General features: G+C 39.7%; 1 protein-coding gene across 1 annotated transcript; it reads right to left on the reverse strand.

Annotated features, from left to right (window-relative positions):
- Positions 1-31: 31 nt before the first annotated feature.
- On the reverse strand, positions 32-19,002 carry LOC113677070 (eukaryotic translation initiation factor 3 subunit A). Its single transcript, XM_089196777.1, has 22 exons — positions 18,883-19,002; positions 17,493-17,823; positions 16,640-16,803; positions 16,484-16,542; positions 15,966-16,106; positions 15,499-15,707; positions 14,689-14,860; positions 13,514-13,711; positions 13,002-13,118; positions 12,579-12,671; positions 12,113-12,205; positions 10,963-11,100; positions 10,147-10,356; positions 8,740-8,844; positions 5,061-5,174; positions 4,674-4,796; positions 3,905-4,058; positions 3,111-3,347; positions 2,111-2,356; positions 1,580-1,675; positions 645-1,424; positions 32-574 (listed from the first exon to the last, which is right to left on the reverse strand). Exons 1-22 carry the CDS (start codon positions 18,929-18,931, stop codon positions 483-485), a joined length of 3,921 nt encoding a protein of 1,306 aa, XP_089052903.1. The 5' UTR covers positions 18,932-19,002; the 3' UTR covers positions 32-482.
- Between the last annotated feature and the right edge of the window lie 674 nt (positions 19,003-19,676).

The following is a 19,676-nucleotide window of genomic DNA, read 5'->3' on the forward strand; positions in this document are numbered from 1 at the left end:
TTACGAGAAAGAGAAAAAATTCAACACACACTAACAGTTTACACGTATCGTTTAATGTGAACACAATTCGTTTCCTATCATCTACCCTGGCTGAAGTTTGAATTGAATTGAATTGAACGAAAAACGAAAAACAAACGAAAAAAAGATGTCTCATGATATCATTGGACAGACAGATCGTAATCTACAATTTTCTCTGCTATCACCGAATTCCTCGAAGCTTAAGTATAGGTCTTTCATCGAAAGACAAGGCCAGCACCGAATAAGACAAACTAAACGCAGTCCCACAACAACGGGAAGACCAAAGTTGACTGAAAACCAGCGAAATAGACGTAACAACTGCGATCATTTTTGTAAACATTCACACTCCAAATATGACTGACATAATGGGTCAGCTATGAACACATCCGGTTAAGCGCCAAACCAAGGAAGCATTGAGTGGCTTTATTAACTCCTTGCCAGGGTAGTGTATTAGTACGAGTTGATCACTTGTACTGTACTGTGGTCCAACCGTCACCATCAGATTGCTCCGCAGGGGGTCTTTCTCGACCGCGACGGGAGGCAGACCAGGATTTACCTGAGTATAAAGCATATCAAAAGTCAGAAAAAAATTACTTCCAATCCTTTGTCTAACACTCCTAACAAACCTTCAGAACGTGCAGGTGGTGGGTCTCGTCTCCACTGATCACGGCCAGGATCCTCCCCTCCCCTTCTCCACGCATCACGATCACGGTCACGATCACGGTCACGATCATCTGAACGTTCGTTCCTCCAACCAGAACGATCACGTTCATCACGATCTCCTCTGTAGCGATCTCCTTCACGGTCTCCTCGGAAACGATCATCTCGACCCCCCCCATCTCCACGATCACGGTCACCGCGCCAAGAATCCCCCGACGGACGGTCACGCTCTTCTCGATCACGCCCACGCCAACGATCATCGCGTCCACGATCGTCCCTCCCACGATCATCGCGTCCACGATCATCACGCCATCGATCGTCCCGTCCACGGTCGTCCCGCCCACGGTCGTCCCGCCCACGGTCGTCCCGCCCACGGTCGTCCCGCCCACGGTCGTCCCGCCCACGGTCGTCCCGCCCACGGTCGTCCCGCCCACGGTCGTCCCGTCCACGGTCGTCCCGTCCACGGTCGTCGCGCCCACGGTCGTCCCGTCCACGGTCGTCGCGCCCACGGTCGTCGCGCCCACGGTCGTCGCGTCCACGGTCGTCGCGTCCACGGTCGTCGCGCCCACGGTCGTCACGCCATCGGTCGTCACGCCCACGATCATCTCGGCCGCGATCGTCACGATAGGAACTGGGTGGTGGACGGTCACGGTCATCACGGTCTCGCCACCCGCTACCTGAGGATGGACGATCACGGTCATCTCTCCTCCAAGGACCACGATCGTCCATTCTAGGGCGGTCCATATCTAAATAAGAGAAAATTAAAATATCAGTTTCATTGAAGGAGAGTATTTTATAACTCTCCTCTGGATTCAGAAAGTAACAGTGCATCAACTCTACGTGTAGGGAGCTACAAGTTCTGAAAAGGCCACTCGCACTCAAGTCTATGATGATCTCTAACCTCTTCTCGGACCATCTCTTTCCCCAGACCTCCTCCAAGTTGACCCCTCATCACGAGGCCCTTCCCTGTCACGATCATCTCGTCTCCAGCCTCCACCTAAAACGATATATTGCTGCTTTAACATCGTTAAATTTTGTCCTATGACATATTCACTAATTAGGTCAGCGGGCAACTTCTTTACCGCTGGAATCGATGAATTCTCGAGCAGTTTGACGACGCCATTCCACAGTAATCCTGTGCGCTCTTTTTGCGGTCGTCTTAAAGCGTTCCCCCGCCTCACCCCTCCCTTCTTGATGAACAGGTACCTGAAACAAGGTTTCACGGCTGGGCATTTCCTGCTTTAAGAGTAGTATTCGATCCAAGGGCCTTCTGGACAAATTAGGAGCCCCTGAATACCTCAGACCCGAATTTCATTAGGGGAAGCTACAGTCACCATAACAACAGTTTGCCTTAATCCTTAACAACAAAAAAAAAAAACCCGAACACTTAAAACACCGGGCTATACATCTCAAAATTATAGTTTCAAATTACCTGAACCCCCATCACGGAAACGGTCGTCGCGCATGCGATCATCGCGATAACGATCGTCACGGGAACGGTCGTCGCGGAAACGATCATCACGGCCATCACCACGACGCCATACACCTGTAGATTCACGGTCCTGTTCGCGCTCCTCCTGGTCACGGCTTGAGGGTAGCAGTTCTCGTTCCTCACGGCGCCTCTCAACATCAGGTGGTGGCCTCTCCCGTTCATCGCGCCTCCATGATCCACCTTCGTCTGTGAAGAAGGGCAACATACTAAGTGCAAGTATTACACTCCGACATAAACGCTGTCTGGCCGACCGAATGGTTTGCTGTGGGCCTTTTGAAAACCAACTTGGAACATTCCTTTTGGGCTCCCAATCTTGAAATTAATTCTCCATACGATCTAGCGTACGACTATTACAATGTTAATTAAGAGAATTTGCCGTCCAAACAAAAACCCTTGGTAAATATTTTTCTTTATTATATTCCCCTGATTGCTTGAGAATGTATTGGCATCAAAGGGAAAAAGTACTTATTGCTCAAAAGGTTAAATTTCTGCGACTTAAACCTGTGTGCGTGGATTATTCAAAATAGAAGAAAAAACTGTAAGCTTGTCTTTCCGAATCATTGTAACGGAGCGTTATGAATAAGTCGAAATGACGAGAGGAACTTTTACAGATTATCCTTTAAAAGAATGCTGAGAGAGCTTAAATAGTGAGAAGTTTTCATCAGAAGACAGAAGAATTGGAGGGGGGAGGGGCTTGAGATGTGGGCTACGAAAGACTTCAAAAGAATTTGCGAGGAAACAGGTATGGTTTATTTTTATCAGCCACTTACTTTTTTTCTCCAAAAAAAAACGCTTGTTTTTTCCATCACTTGAATGCAAGCTCATTCAAGATCTTATCTCACAGTTCCGTTCATAACACTGGGTAATGTCTTACAACCGAATGAAAAACCAACCAACCAACCAACCAACCAACAAACAATTCATAAGAAATAACTCGAACCTTTCTCTTCCCGGCGAGGAGGTCCATATCGGTCCCTGTCTCTGTCTCGTTCCAATCCCCTTGGTGGACCATCCCGTTCACTGTCAGGCCTGCTCCCTCGCTGGTTCTTTTCCTCAATTTCCTTCTCTCTCTCTCGCCGCTTGCGCTCCATCTCGTCCAGCTTTGCGACCCTCTCGCGGTACTCACGTTCTTTCTCTTCCTTTTCTATCCTGGCCTTTTCTTCGGCTTCTTCGCGTTCTATGGCAGAGAAAAGAGGAAAACGACATACTCTTCTCTCCTTTGACTCTTCAGACACAGAAAAACAACTTAGAAATCGGTCATTATTTACTGCCTGAGGCAAAGAGGTGTTGGAGGGGGGGGGGGGGAGGGAGACAGAGCATTTTGATTGTATCACATTAAAAATTTACATATTTTCCCTTCCCTCAATTTTATCCAGTCCCCACAAATGCTGTCAGAGACGACTCCTCCGTTCTCCCTAAAAAACCATACGATTCCCCACATCCTTCGATTCCCCCCTCCCCCCTCCTCACCCACCCACTAACAGGCGATAAACAGCGACTGGTCCACAAGTATGCACTTTTTACTTTGATCAAGTAACAGTAGAGGAAGGTATGGAAAATTAGGACATGAGAAAAATTTTAAAAATTGTCCTCTTACAAGGAAAATTTCTCTTTGAAAAGATAAAACTACTCAACCTGGGTAGATGTGCACAGCTTATGGTTCAAATTTTCTGGGTCGAATTAGAATTTGAAGCATTGCGACAAAGTGACATTGAAAAACGTAAAAAGTTTCACCTCTCTTTTCTTTTTCTTCCTGTTCCTTTCGTTCTTTCTCTTCCCTTTCATGTCGTCGCTGCTTTTTCCTCTCCAAAATGCGCTCTTTCCGTCGCTCCTCCAAACGTTTCTTTCGAGCCTCGTCCAAACGAGCTTGAAATTCTTTCATTTTTTCCTGTCAAAAAGAAATAAAAATGAAAGTATTCATACAATGTGCATAACAGGCTCACCACAGAAGATACTTTTCCAATTGCATCAGCACCCACATAGGCGTCTTTCACTTCACAAGCAAGTAAACTTCCGAAGTTTCATCAATTCCAAGGACAAACTCATTAACCTTCTCATCCAGTCTGATGCAACCCTTTGCTCAGCCTCACCTAAGTTACCTCTGATTTCTAACGCAGTTTACTCTTACCAACAACTTTAACTTTTCGCGAGTTCCTTGGTGTGATATTTAAATTGGTAAACCCTTCAACTCCTAAGAGTGACTGGCTTCTAAGTTATCCTTACAATATAACCCTTGAATTAAATGCAAAGCCTAAGGTCACGAGAAGGAAGGACAAGATGCCCAATTTTAAGAGCCGCCTGACTGTAATACTAACTCTCAGTGTCATTACCATTAGCGATGTAGAGAGATCAGCGTGAAAAATATGAATACTGATGTTTGGAAATGAAGGGATTTATACCATTATTTAACTTTTCCCACCTTCAATCGAAAAGCGCTCCTCGTTAAGGACAACTAATTATGTTAGCGACGATGAAAGCTCTAAAACAGAAGCATTGCATTCACCTCGTGAGACGCCTGACGAGCTTTAAGTAGGCTGTCAACGAAAGTCTCCTTGTCTGGTACCATTCGCTGCAGCCTTCCACTGGTTTCTACTAGCTTCTTATGCTCCGACACTGCTACACTGATCTGGAATTCGAGCCGAACAAAGAAGAACGTCAAAGTTAAGTAATGGATTATTCGTGATCATTCATCATTAGTTGAAATGTGTCACGTGACCAGTATGACGCGAGGCACGCTGGTCGTGAGACCGCTAACCGTGAAGGTAACAGATACAAATACGTGTGAACTGCAGCAGAAATCGTATTCCTCGTTATGGAGAGCTTGATGCCTCCCTTTCTAGCCTTGTCAAGGTTCAACTGTACATTTGATCACAATTTAATGTCCACTGACCCTGTCTTCTTCCTGTTCTTCCCAGAACTTTTGGTCCTGCACGAGGTGTTCCTCGTACTGTTGCTTCAGTAAAGGAATCTCCTCCATTCGCATCGCTCGTGCGAGGTAATCCATCTAAACCAAGGGAAAACACTAATCTCGTTAAAAAGCAACAGCTACCCATGACGCGTGACTATAAAAGAAATCTAAAATATTTCCGAGTTGACCAACATTTTAATTTATGCTTAACACGACTAGAAAGGATATGGACTCCAGCTTTTCCTTTAGGATTAAATTGAAAAGTGGGTTGTTTGGGGCTTTGAAGTCTGGGCAAGAGAACGAGAAAAGGTGCTTGTCTAACAGGAAAATCCACTGGCATGGTCCTGGAGAAAGTACGTAAACGTGTTATCGCTTTCAACTACCGTAAACGTCCATGTATAAGCCGCACTTTTTTTCACAAAATTGAAGCCAAAAATCAAGGTGAGGCTTATCCATGGATACATCTGTGTTTGGAGTTCTCAAAAACCTAATTAATATTCATAAAACTTCTTAAGATGCCAAGAAATAAACATAACAGATACTGAGAGCGTGTTGCTGTAGTTCATTGACTTTTTCTTTGAGTGGTGGCTCCTAAAAGAGCCGTTTGTGTCTTCGAGTGTTTATCGGCGAATCTTGTTCTCCAAGAGTTCTTTCAAGCGATTAATTTTCGCTTTACTCGAACAACTAAACACCAACACAGTGCTTTTAATAACACCCGGCACCCGCCGGAGCTCCGGCGGGTACTCTGACGTGAATCGCCAGGTATCCTTTGCCACGTCCAAGTCAAACTTACAGAACAAAAAGGTAAATAAATAACATAGAAAATAACAGTCAATTTAGTACTGGAGTATTCACCCCAGTAATTTTTTTAATTCTATCGTATTTTTTTTTTAGATTCATTCTTTCACTGGTAGTTTTCTTTCTTTGCTTGTTTCGCACGTTCCATAAAAGTTAATCACGCTCGAAGGAGAAGTACACATCGTCGGTTACCTAAATAACTTTCCAACAAATTTGTGCTGAACTAAAATCATTAAATACTTTTAGACAAATAAAACAACAGCAGCACTTCTCAACTGCTAGTTAGAAAACAAACTTGAAAATAAAAATTAATGAAAACAGCTCGGTTGTTAATAGCACATGTAAATCAATATATCAAATCAAAATCAAATTTGAAAGATGTTGACCTTGCTTAAAGATGCTTAACCTAGCTAGGCTTGGCTGTGAAGAGAACTATAAAAGGCTATAAAACACTTAGCGTTTAAACTTTTATAAAAAAAAAAAGCTGCATTTGCTGAAAAATTGAAGACCTTGTTCTTCGCTGACACGACCATTGTTTACGATCAGATATAAAACACGAGCCGTGGGCACAGCTAAAATTCATTGGCTGATTGATTTAATTTAATTATCTTTTGTAAACATTAAATGAACAATTCTGCGGAAAAGAAAAATCCTGAGGTTTTTCCAGAAAATAAAATTGGCGGAAGCCACTGGCACAAATCTTTAATTTCACTCAATAGCCAACCAAACACAACACATCAAAAAACAAAACAAAACAAAAACTTGCAATCACAAAACATGCGTTCACAGGGCGTGAAATTAACTTTTTTTTCTGATAGCCACTTGGCTCCTGAATTCTTCAAAGTGGTAGCCAACTCAAAAAAAGTTAGTCGCCATTTTCAAAGACAAACAAAACCTTTCTTTACGCTGTCAGCGTTCTAGATAGACCCTCCAAAATTAAGTTAGGGAAAAGATCTTTAACGTGCTACAAAGTGGACACTAGGATGTATGACATACAACCTTCAGGCTCATCTAAATCCAAGATGGCGTCTAGTTATCGATCGAGATACATGTGCTACGTTTTGGAAACAAACTAAACAAGGAAGTTTGCCGCGGATTTATCTTTGCAAATTTATTTAATTCACTATATCTCTTGGTAAGGTTATGATGAAACGTTGTAGTCGCCAATTTGGCGACTAACTTTCAGGATTTGGTCGCCAAAGTGAAAAAATTTAGTCGCATTGGCGCCTGTATTAGGCGCAATTTCACGCCCTGGTTCAGCGTTCGAAGCAGGAGACTGAGGGGTCTGTTTCCAATTGCAAGCAGAAGAAACCTCTGTAAACAAAGATCAGGCGAAGAAAGGTTTGGATCGTGGCCTCAAAATTTGAGAACATATGCAGACGGAAATTTGATACACACAGGATATTATCTAGTTTTGTTTTTGTTGACTGCCTGTTGAAAGTGTTTAGTATTATGCGATGTTGGATGGTTAACACCATTCTGGATCTTTCTGTTACTTTTTGGAAGCTTAAGTGAGACCTCAAACACCTGGAGGTCTTTTAAATTTCTTTCAGGCGACTTTTACCTTTATAAACTAGTTTTGAGTAAAAAACTATTGGTACTGTCTTATAAATTTTCTGGAAAAATAAGATTTTGAATTTACGAGAACATACTGACTAAAATTTCAGTAACCAGTAATCACATGTCCTTTTAGAGGACTTTTTGTGTGAAACTCAGGCAGCAGGTTTGCAAGTCTGCAAATGGAAGATTTTGATAAAAATAAACAATCAGTTTAACAATTGTTACAAAGGAGACCAATATTTAACGATCATTTACCAAAGTCCGCCACAGAAAACTCTGTTTGAAGCAATTTTACTCTGATGGAACTAATGGGCTAACGAGATCGAAATTGTTTTTCATATTATCCTCCACCGAGTGCTTTACCGAGGTAGCCACCTACTTCAAACCTTACTGAAAGCACTGCCAACATACAAGGAATCTCTCGTTGTTTTTTACTACCTTCATGGCAAATTCGTCGACTGCATTATCAGGATCCTGTTCTACATGAAGTTTTTCGCCTATTGCGGGTTTCCAAACATCTTTGGAAAATCTTCCCTGAACAGCTAAATCGAAAGTAAATTTCTCCATGTTGGAACTGCGATGATGCAAACAATAATGCTTTTCATAGTTTACTCGACCCAGTCCCCAAATCAGATCTATCCAATCGTGATTTCAAATAGAAACTGAAATGATTGCATCAGTGCGCGTGCTTTCTGTTTATGCCCAGACGATGGCTAGGCCCTAGCCCAGACTCCTCCTAACATTTAAAGCTTGGCTACTAGACACTTATTTGGTTTTTTTTTTTTTTTTTCAATGCCGAAGGAATTTCAACTTTATGGCGTGTTTCGAAGTGATAATCTTGAAAAATCGGATCGAAAGAGCATTTTAAGTTAAAGATGGTGTAAATTCCAATGAAAAAGAAAGTACAACAAATGAAATTTCGCTTTCTTTAGACTTGATAAATGTGAAAGATAGCCACAACTTCTATGTCGGTGTTTCGAAACCTTGATTGTTTGTAGCAATAAAACTCTACTGAAACTTCAAACTGTATTGTTTTTATTTTTTTTTCCAAATTCTGCGCTTCCAAATCGGGGTTGCGGCTTATCTACGGATGCAGCTTATACATGGACGTTTACGGTAGTTGTTAACAGGGCTCACTCCAATCTTGGTTAAGAACTTCAACAGTTAGGTTAATTCTCGGCTGACAAACGTTCGGAAGCCGTTGCTTCTCCGACGGATTGGTAAAACATGTTGGTCAGACATGAAAACTCTGATATGACTGTTTTTGTTTAATGCTTTTCAAGGGTGCGCCAAGTGTATTCACCTTCTTCTCCTGAGTTTTAAGCCTTGTCTGTAACTCTCTCTTCTCTTTATCCAGCTGTTCAACTTGTCTGGCCAGGATATCATCTGCATCCATGGCTTCAATTTCCTGTTTAACAAGAAAGCAACAAAAGTTTGAACCCAATCTAACTTCACGTTTGATCACCAAGCAACCAATTTGAGTCATACGGAAAAAGTACCCATGGAAAAGGGGATAGAGAACAAAACTTAGTGAATGGGGGTAGCTTCATTGACACTCTTCCCATATTCTGAAACTACGGCTCACTTAGGTTAACAACTCATCTACTTTACGATTTGCGTGTTTGTCTGTAAAAGTGGAGGGACAGTAATCCTAATAGCCGGCAAGAACGCCCACAATTTTAGTACCTCAGTAGGGGTGTTTCTTAGATCGCGAAAAAGTTTGAGGCTTTGAACAAAGCTATAGCCAGCGAGAGATCTGTAGATGGTGCAGCACTGACCATGTCAGACCCACAGCACACCTCTCCCTTACTCATCTCAAATCTTCTGTAGATTGGGAAACACTGAGCACCCAACTCTGCTAATGAGGGGTTGCTCACAGGCTATAATCCTAACCTTCGTTAATTCATTTACATACATTATCTCGAGCTTTCAGAAACTACAATCGTCTACTATTTGACGAGTCATTTGAATAAGGAAAACAATAGTGAAACTTTTGGAATCATCCTTTTTCTGTTCTTACCTGTTAATTTGGATGTCCAAGTTTATCCATCAAAAGAAATGGCCACGAAAGAGGAAACAGAACAGAACAGAACAGAACGATTAGTCACTGTAAAGACTGGCTGGGCGAAAATGTTTTGAACGTCATACAGACTTGCTGTTAATCAGCCTATGGGTGGTTCAATCTTATCCTCATAACATTGGTGGATGCTAGGACAAGTTGATGTTTGATTCTGTCATCATTTCTCACAGCAAGAATTGAGATACATTGTAAGGCAGTGCTTAAATTCACTTGAAAGAAACTTAAATTGTCTAAAGAAATTCAAAAGTTAAGTTAAGTTTCCTAGTCTACAACATATTTTGTAACGTTCGAAACATTCCCTTACCCCTGACAACGATGGCGACGAACGATGGGAGGGGAAACAGTGTTTCAACAAAACCTTAGAGGGTTGTGTGTAGGGTAGGAAGGGCATGTTGTATTGTTGTAAGAAAAGATTTGATTGATTGGATTGTCTTGCTTTTTTTTTTTTTTTTTTTTTCAAAGAGACAGCAATAAAAGAAAAGAAAAATCAAAATATTCTCCCAGATTGTTGTCCTTTTTCCCCTCGGAAATTGCTTCCAGGAATTGCCTCAGGCTAACTGTTTACTTTTACCAGTCACTACTCCAGAGAAAGGGCATCACACGAATAATAAATAAAAAAAAACACATCACCTCCTCTGTCAAGTCTTTCAGAGCCTTTGCCCCCACAGTTGTTTTCTTGAGAGCAGCAATCTTGTCCATAGCTTGCTTCTTCTCAATCTCCTGAAGTTCTTGCTTTCTTCGGAGCACCTCTCGTTTCTGTCTCTCTTCATTGAGTCGCTTCTGTTCAGCTTCCAGATTCTCCTTCTGCTGTAACCTCAGCAACTTCTGTTCTTCTCGCTCCTGGTACACACACAAAAAAAGACCACTCAAGTCAGCATGCATTATACTCAGCATTACACATGTTTGGATGTACTGCAGAGCAAACATTCCATGAGCAAAACAGTACACAGAGTAGCCTGCACCCTGACCCTAATTGACACAAACGTTTCTCAGCCCACATTAAAGTATAAGGCCTTGAGCAATGCAAGTTAGCCAGTGCTAACAAGCATAATGTCACATTCCCGCCCAAACTCTGCCCACCTGGTCTTGCTGTGCTAATAATGAGAGTCTGCACTATATAGAGAGTGAAAAAACCATGGACAATTGTATCATGCCTTCAAGTCAATGCATTGTCTTTCACTTTTTTTTTTTGTACACAATTATCTGTTCATTTCTTTTGATGACAGTTTAATCTGTTACATGTAGCTCTTGAACCTATTGCAAATGTTTACCTCAAATTTGTTACAAAAATCATTAACCCTCTTATAGGAAACAGGAATGTTTCCTTTGAGAATCTAACATAAAGTGTATAACACTTGAATTTGCATCTGAGATGAATGTAATGAGGAAAGTCTCAAACAAACTCAGAAAACAAGTGAAAAAAAACAAAAAAAACAATGGACTTACTCTTTTAACATGGAGTGACTCCAGATATTCTTTGCGAGCCTCAATCACAGCCTTCCTTTCCAGCATCTGTTTGTGTTCTTTTTTAGATGAACGTAAATACACCTGAATGATCTTCTGCTGCTCTTCTTGGCACTTTTGCTGAAAGTGAAAAGGAAAACAATCTTTGTTAACGAAAACCTCTAACCCTGTCGCATCACCTCACAACATGCTGCATCATTATGCCACACCACATCAAATCTGCTAGTTTACCAATAGTTATCTCCCATCAAGTCACATCAATCATTTGAACCCTTGGGTGACTAAAATTTATTTTCTCCTAACAAAACATTCAGGGTCATGAGAATGAAGGAATTGATCCCCAACTAAAGAAACACCAGATTGTCAAACAAATTATTCTCCTTTTTAGTGAGAGTAGTGCAGAGGATATGTATACTGACGCCAGGGTATAAATGGTTAAATCACAGCAAACACACAAACAGAGTCACTGTTCTTACCTATTGAAGATTGAATCCATATGAGAGTTATCCACAGGAGCAATTAGTATGAAATAGAGGACAAAAAAATGCCATATTAGTGATCTACAAGATCAATCTTTCAAAAGATGTTTCTTGCATAATGCAGACTTGCTATTTATCAGCCTATGGGTGGTTCAATCTTATCCTCATTACAATGGTGGATGCTAGGACAAGTTGATGTATGATTCTGTCATCACTAAGAGCAAGTCTGGAGAAGAGGCTAAACATTTCCAATTCAACGTCCTCGGTGTTCTCCTTTTCAGGCAGTAACTGGTAAAATCTACCACCAGTAGTACTTATTATAATTGTCTAAAATTGCTTGAAATTCTTGAAAATTCAGCCCATTTGAAGATTCATTTTACTGTCCTGTTTAAAACAAGGCAAAACACCGCTTCCAAAGAGAGAGCAGTAAGAAATGTATGGTAGCTATATTTGCGTACAGTTAAGCCTCTTTAGATTGTACAAATGATGATAAACAAATACATAACTTTTACCATGGGATGGAACCTTCATTAGTCTTTGAAAAAGATGATAAGGCAACTGTCTTTGTACAGTATTGTGCAAAAGGAATTTTGTTGAATTTTGTCAACAGATGTTTACCTGACTTGTGTACATGAACATTTAAAATATTTTACCTTGATGATTTCAGGCTGAATTTTATTAATGGACTTGTGCAAAGCTGTTGACATCAGTGTCAATTGGTTTCTGAGTCGCTCAGATGGCATGGACTGTGAAAGCAAAAAGAAAAGTACAGTGTAGTTGACTAAGACGATAATAATGATAACACTAATAGTCATAATACTTGCACTTGAGTGTTGTAAAACCAAACCAAAAGTAAACACAACAGCAACAAATAAAATGTTATCACAAAGAGCCAATGTTAAATAACATGAAAGTATGTTGACTGCACATAGAACAGCTAAACATGGGTCACCAAGTCATGACAAGTTTTAGTTTTGAAACAATAGGTGGCAAAAAAAGTGAGAAAAGTTTTCTAGACCAATCAACACCGTTGTGAAGTAAAACAGTACAAGGCTGGATTATTATTAACACTCAAGAGACAACTGCATTTAACCAAGAAAAATGCAGAAAATTTTATACCTGGAGATATGGCCCTTCTGGCACCTCCTCTTTGTGAGCCACATGCAAGTCAAGTCCAAAGCTGACGGCTTTAGTTCTGTGATCAATACGCACCTGCAAACAAAACAAAGTGTTTGTGCAATGTTTTTTTTCATTTTGTTGCACTTTTGCTTCTAAACATTCAACAGATTTGGTTATTTCCAATGACTGCATCATGAGTAACAATAAGTCTACATGTTTGTCTGTATACAAAAAGAAATTTTTCACCTCAAATGTTTAAAGGATCCCTAATAAATCTCCAGACAACTCATCCCAAACATTTAAGTCAGGAAGAATCACCATTGGTTAGTTAAGTACCCTATGTATCTCCTCTGTGTGTTTTCCCCATAAATCAGTTCATTGATCAGAGTTTTGTATCAAAAGAAATGTTTCACTAAAGCATACCTGAAGTTCATTCTGTAAAGCAACATCCACAATTGCTCTTTCCAACTGAAATTCTGTGGCAAATGGCACCAAGGATAACAGTCTCGAGAACTCAATGGTTTGGTACACCTGAGACACCTACACCAAAAGTACAAGTTCTACTGAGTGACTTGTTGTTCTTATTATAACATCTTTCAGTTCATACATGCACTACAATTGGTCAGTTTAGTGAGCCTTGTTTCACACTGCCCACTAAATTCCAAAGTTCGTTTGAATTGAAATCTTCCTCCTCTATTTAAACCTAGAGATATAAAAAATATCTCTGAAATGTCATTATCTCACTCTGTGCTGTAAAATACAAAAAGACATTTTTTTTCCCACAAAGATTTATGGCCCATGCACTTCAGGCTGGGGCTTAAAATCTGAGCAACAAAACTTAGACTGACCTTGAACTCTTTCTCACATTTGGAAAGCCTGATTGTTTGAATTTTTATGAGTTAGTACATGCATAAACACATTTACAGCCACAATACCTGTTTAAGCAGCCGCACAATGGCAACATACTGCAAGGGTTTAATGTACTGATTTAGTTCTAATTCTTCATTCTCTTGTAAGAATTCAAAGAATTCATTGACCCTGGTACAAAACTGAAGAGGAGAGAAGTCCTTCTCAAGGTTCTGGAACAGATCTTGCAACTGTGGCATTATGTGCTGGTGGACATTCAACTTCAACTAGAGCAACCAAGGGAAAAAAAAATTAATGCATGTACCCTGAACCCTTTACCTTCCAGAAGTGATTAACATGTTACTTCTCCTTATTACATCTATACCTTATTCTGCAAATAAGGAATGAGAATACTCAAACTTGTTGGGACAAAGTTTTTTCTTGATCTACCAGCGAATTCTCCTTACTAATTTAAGAGGAGATATGTAGTATTTAGAGGAGGAAATTAACTTGGGATTCAAAATGTAAGGCAAGACAGGGCGTGAAATTGCGCCTAATACAGGCACCAATGCGACAAAATTTTTCACTTTGGCAACCAAATCCTAAAAGTTAGTCATCATATTGGTGACTAGAACGTTTCATTATAACCTTACCAAGAGATATAATGAATTAAAAAAATTTGCAAAGATAAATCCGCGGCAAACTTCCTTGTTAAGTTTGTTTCCAAAACATAGCACATGCATCTCAATCATTAACTAGATGCCATCTTGGATTTAGATAAGCCTGAACGTTGTATATCATCCATCCTAGTGTCCACTTTGTAGCACGTTAAAGATCTTTTCCCTAACTTAATTTTGGAGGGTCTATCTAGAACACTTACAGCGTAAAGAAAGATTTTGTTTGTCTTTGAAAATGGCAACCAATTTTTTCTGAATTGGCTACCACTTTGAAGAATTTAGGAGCCAAGTGGCTATCAGAAAAAAAAAGTTAATTTCACGCCCTGCAAGATTGTTCATGAAATCCTACTTGTTGGGAAACACTCTCCCTCCTAATCAATGATTGATGTAAAATAGAAAATGCTCTGGATGGATTTCCATGTTTGAAAACTTTAATCTATCTCCACACATTTTTGTTGAAATCTTTGACACTTAGCATTCAACTTTGAGGGTCTTTCATGAATTCAGGATTGCATGTGAACCTTGTGGTATAATTTTAAAATGCCTTTTTTAAAATTGTTAAAATATCATGATCCCTGTGAACCTACCATGTCATTTATAAGTGTTGCTCTGGTGGGGATGGTCTGCAGCCCAAGAAGGCTGGCTAAACGACGAGACTTTTCCCGTGCATTCTCATCTAACTCCAGATGTCTCTCTGTTTCACTGAGGGACACAGGGATTGGAATGGCTAGGGTTGCTAGAACAACTCTAGTTGCCATTCTGACAAGGAGAAGGAAAAACACTATCAGTTTAGTTTCAATAAAACTCTTCTTAATGTCCATAAAACTATATACAGCATGGCACCAAAAATTTGATTTCAAGTGATCTCAAGTACACTCAGCCAGAATGAACATGGAGCACTGGTGTTTCCTTTCAGGCCAACATGTGCCAGTATTCCACAAATCTTGGAGCTAAATGTATATGCTGTTAGGCATTTAATGAGCTTTTTGCTTTTTCCCACCTTTTGCCATCCCTTTTTTACCATTTTATGAGTATCATTTTACCAGTAAAAAGAGATGCTGAACTGAAATCTTGGTATTCACAGACAAACCAACTAGATATACATGTGATACTGAGAGAGGTAGCCCCTAAATGAAAATGGGGAGGTTGAATTGTGCTAAAAATAAGCAACAAATGACTAGCACACCACCCTTACATGTTGAAAGGAAATAATATTACTTTAAGATCTGATTTCCAAAATCCTCTGATTCTTCAATGACCAAAACTTACTTTCCTATCCCAATCTGTAACACTGTAATTTTTCCCCTCAATGTTAAGCACAGAGATCCTTCTCCCCAGCAGGTTGGAAAAGTGAGATTCTCTGTACAAACAAAAAAACATTCCAAAGATTTACTTACTTCTGCTGTTCCTCTGTTGTCATTGTACGTTTCTGTTCCTTTGACAACACATATAGCCGATGCAGAGTGCATGCATGAAATAAGTAATTCTCGGCTTTCCAGAAGACAAGAGCAACCTTCTGATAATAATTGGCCATCACTTGAGGCTTTGGAGGCCTCTTGGACAGCTGCATGAGTCCATAAACATCTTCAACTGCTTTGAATGCCTCCTGCAGGTTGAGAACAGAACCAGAGAGAGGAAAGTCTTAATTCCAAATTAACATAACTCAGTGGAGTTCATAATCTTTTCCTGAGGTTTATCAATAGATGAACATTTTTTAAAATAAAAATTTGCAAATGTTCTTAACACATTTTGACATTCACAATGATCTATTACTGAAAAGAAGCAATGACAGTAAAAATCTGTTTGTTGTAGAGACCAAAAGATGCTGATATCCTTTTGTAATGATCATTAAGAGCTAACAAACCTGCCAAAGCTCCATGTTGATGGCACTTTCTAATTGTGCCAGTCGCGTCTCTAGATGAAGTTGCAGAGTCTCAGGGTTAGTGAGGTTCACTGTGTTTGGTTGCCCTTGGTGCTTGATGGCATTATTCAAGTGATTCCTCAGCTGTGTACAAAGAAAGAAAAGAAAAATCCCTGCTTAGGAGTATAGTGTTTCTTTTTGGTAAAAAGCTGTGTGAAATTAAACTAACACAATGGAAAAGATGGGCATAATGACAGGGTCTCCATCCACTTTAGTTCACACCTTAATAGGACTAATGATCTAATTTTTCAATAAAGTATGATACACGTGACAAAGTTTAACTCCACATGATGCATGCACATTTAGTTGACTTTGGAAACATGCCCAACAAACTTTTTATAATTGCAATGCAACTCTCTCATCCCTCTTTTCAAGCTGCATGTATCAAACATCATCTTTATTTACCCTATTCTGTTTGACCTTGTACAACAAAGATATACACAAAATATAGCTGCACTTACATTGTCACAAAGCTTCCGAAATTCTGTACGACGGGAGTACTTCAAGCAGAATTTAAATGCTACGAGAAGAAATTAAAATTAAACATTAAATAATCATTTACAAGAAATAATGACTTCAAAACCAGGTACTGCCACAATTCTTTAGCTCCATCTCACCTTGTTGAGCAGTGTCATGATATAACTTCTCCACTCGTGCATTATTTCGTAGCAATTCTAACACATTACGATAAGCCTCCCACAAAAATTTGACCCAGGGTGTCAACATAACTCTGTCTGTACGATCCTGGGTGTCTTCACCACTGACAAAACTGAGCAATATGCTAAAAAAACAAAGTGGACCACACATGTTGAGTAAACTTAAATAATTCAAACACTTAGGGCTAGCAATAGGGTTATACATGTGGTACAAATGGCTTGCATTCGCGTCACAATATTGTTGAAAATGATGACAATAATTTTTGACCTCTTATTTTTGACCTCTTATATAGTAAATACACATGTTGAGGTTGAGTTCATATCCTTGGTTACGATGTGAATTCTTTACATTTCAAACAGGCAGAAAAACATTCAACAATGTATTCAACAACGCAGGACATGAAGGAGGTCAAGGATAAATCTAGACCATGACAAATCTATGTAAATATATAAGCCATCTTCAACCCTTAGAAGTATATCTGGATAAACATGTAACACAGCACTTCCTGCAAGTGTTGTACTCAATCATTAATAAATGCACATGTATGATTAACAAATAGTCAATGGAAAATTTAGGTCCACTTGTTAAAAAGATCACTGATAAATTATATCTAGTATCAAGCCACATTAACCCTAATTAAAATATGATAATTTGGTTTTATAAACTGAGTTTGTAATCTAAAATGGCCACTGTAAGGAGTTTCTAAAGGTGATGTTTTGACCATTAGCCCTTTGTTAGAATGAAGAATAAATTGGATTCACTTTGACAAAGGCTAAACTAACGTATATAAATTTGCATTTTGAAGTTTGATACCTCTCTGGTGTCTGCAGCTGATCCAAATCATCCACTGTGGGAACCTGCTCGCGAGACTCCTGCCTGGCAGTCTCGGCGCGGTCTTCAGCAAGCTTGAGAAAGTAGCGAATGACATCTTCAAGAGATGCAATATTAACTTGCTGGCAAATTAGTTTGTACTGGTACAGCCCTTCTTTAGCTACATGGCTTCGCTTGAGATCAACACACAGCTCCAAGTACTTGAAAAGAATAGGCTCATGAATCTTGTTCTGCCATGTGCGATGCTTCTTGCTTTTAATGACATCATACAATGCATCCAAAGCTGGTTCTTTCTTTCCAACTTCAATAAACTCTGGATATGTGGGATTTTGAAAAAAAGCATATAACTGTTACTATTGGTAAGATAATTATGGAGATTTATGGACTATATGACTGTTTGAGGATTGTGTTGTATCTTGCAATCAAAATGTTGCATACTGCAATTACATATTTTATCAGAATTACTTTTCAGAATGACCACAGTACTCCTATGTTGTGATGATATGCACTGTTACCATATTAATGTGAAAGTCAGAATAAATGCGCTTCTGAACATATTTTTTACCCTTTTCAAGCAGGCAACAAACACAGCTGGTCAAGAGCAAGTAATTGTACCAGAATAATTAAAAAAAATATCCTCTTTCTCAACCAATCAGCATTCAGCCCCGTACATGATAAGATACCAAGAGCTTTTTCCTTGTTCAGAAAATTCAATGCTAAAAGTAAATGAGCCACCTGCTTCCTTCAAAACCTTTTGAAAAAGCAATTCCAAGGTTAACACAGGTTCAAATGTGATAAAAGGTTGGTAATCCTTCGTCAAAGCCGAGGGAGAGGTCACTCCAGACAGCTGAGTAAAATTTAGATTAATAATTATAAATTTAACAGCTATAGCGATTTTCGTCTTATTGGTACGTAAAGGGCGGCTATTTTCAACTATCTGTATGATATGTATGTAGATAATAATAACAAATGTACGACCTTAAATACACTTTAAATAATACGTTTTAATACGGTTTTAGTGGTACCAGCAAAATCACGTGGTTAATATTACATTCACTGAAGTACACGTATAAATTCGATTTGAAAGCGAGAACTCTTAAAGGACGGCAAAGAAACACGTACGAATAGAAAAAAAATGAGTCGTTAATAAATTAACCACGGGTATAATTCATAAGGATTGTGCCCATGGTTTCACCGGCGATGTTATAAATGAATCAAATAAAATTTACCAAGCCTGTGCGCTGGTGAAATCGGCCACACAAAGGATTATAATACTGTACAATATTTCCCTTTAGCTGCTTTAAAAGCCTTTAAAACAGGTTTAAGATAAACTATGAAAGCTGATGGCGAATGTACGATCGATAGTTCTTACCGTTCGCTCTTTTAAGAGCATTTTCCGGTCGCTGAAAGTAGACCGGCATGATTAAACACGTCGTCCTCTCCAACCTCCTTCGCCAAGAATCGAAGAGAAGTGACCGAACTGCGTTATGGTCTGGATTTTGCCTCGTTTTCAAAACACGTTCCCTACACGCGCGACGGAGGCGCGTGTTTCCACTTACGTGGCTAAGGTGTTCACTCCAGGAGCACACAAAAAACAAAGAAACGAATTAATGTTGCAAAGACTTAATCAAAGGACTGAGACAGAGGGATTTCGGGAAGCATTCGATCATTTCTTCACTCCAGATAAAAGGCATTGAGTAAGCTTGATCACTGAAGATATTGTGAAATTCTCAAACTCGTTCACAAGGAAGGAAAGCAGAACTCCTTGGAAACAAAACTTGGTGTCTTGTGGTGTTACATAAAAGTAAACGCTACGGAACACAAAACTCTTAAATCAACGACTGGTCGAGAAAAAAAAACACTCGATTTCCGGCTGTCTACCCTGTCTCAAAAGAACACAGCGGTCAAATGTTAGGCATGCGCAAAGGCATCAGTTCTTACTGCCCTAGCCCTCCCGCCAGTCTCCTGCGCAAATATTTAAAGGAAATCATGAGAAACAACAGATTTTTCGCGGAAAAAAAGCGAAAAATTATTGAAAAGCTCATAGAAATTTGGGAAACGGCTCAAAAGTAAGGGAAAAGAAAACTAAAAAAGGTTCATACTCGCACGTTTAGGAGTAACGCTCGACAAGGGTAGTTGTTGTTAAGTGGAAAAAGACTATTTGGT

The sequence above is a fragment of the Pocillopora damicornis genome, chromosome 2, assembly GCF_964200805.1.
Source record: "Pocillopora damicornis chromosome 2, jaPocDami1.2, whole genome shotgun sequence".
In the NCBI taxonomy this organism is placed as follows: Eukaryota; Metazoa; Cnidaria; class Anthozoa; order Scleractinia; family Pocilloporidae; genus Pocillopora; species Pocillopora damicornis.

Bases quoted from the DNA above. Each gene is read 5' to 3' on its own strand.
- LOC113677070 (XM_089196777.1), bottom strand. From the start codon at position 18,931: ATGCCGGTCTACTTTCAGCGACCGGAAAATGCTCTTAAAAGAGCGAAC. The intron at 16,804-17,492 runs GTATCAAACTTC...TTGTTTTTTTAG, and splicing joins CAGCTGCAGACACCAGAGAG to CATATTGCTCAGTTTTGTCA. The intron at 12,672-13,001 runs GTATGCTTTAGT...TTTTGTTTGCAG, and splicing joins CTTTACAGAATGAACTTCAG to GTGCGTATTGATCACAGAAC.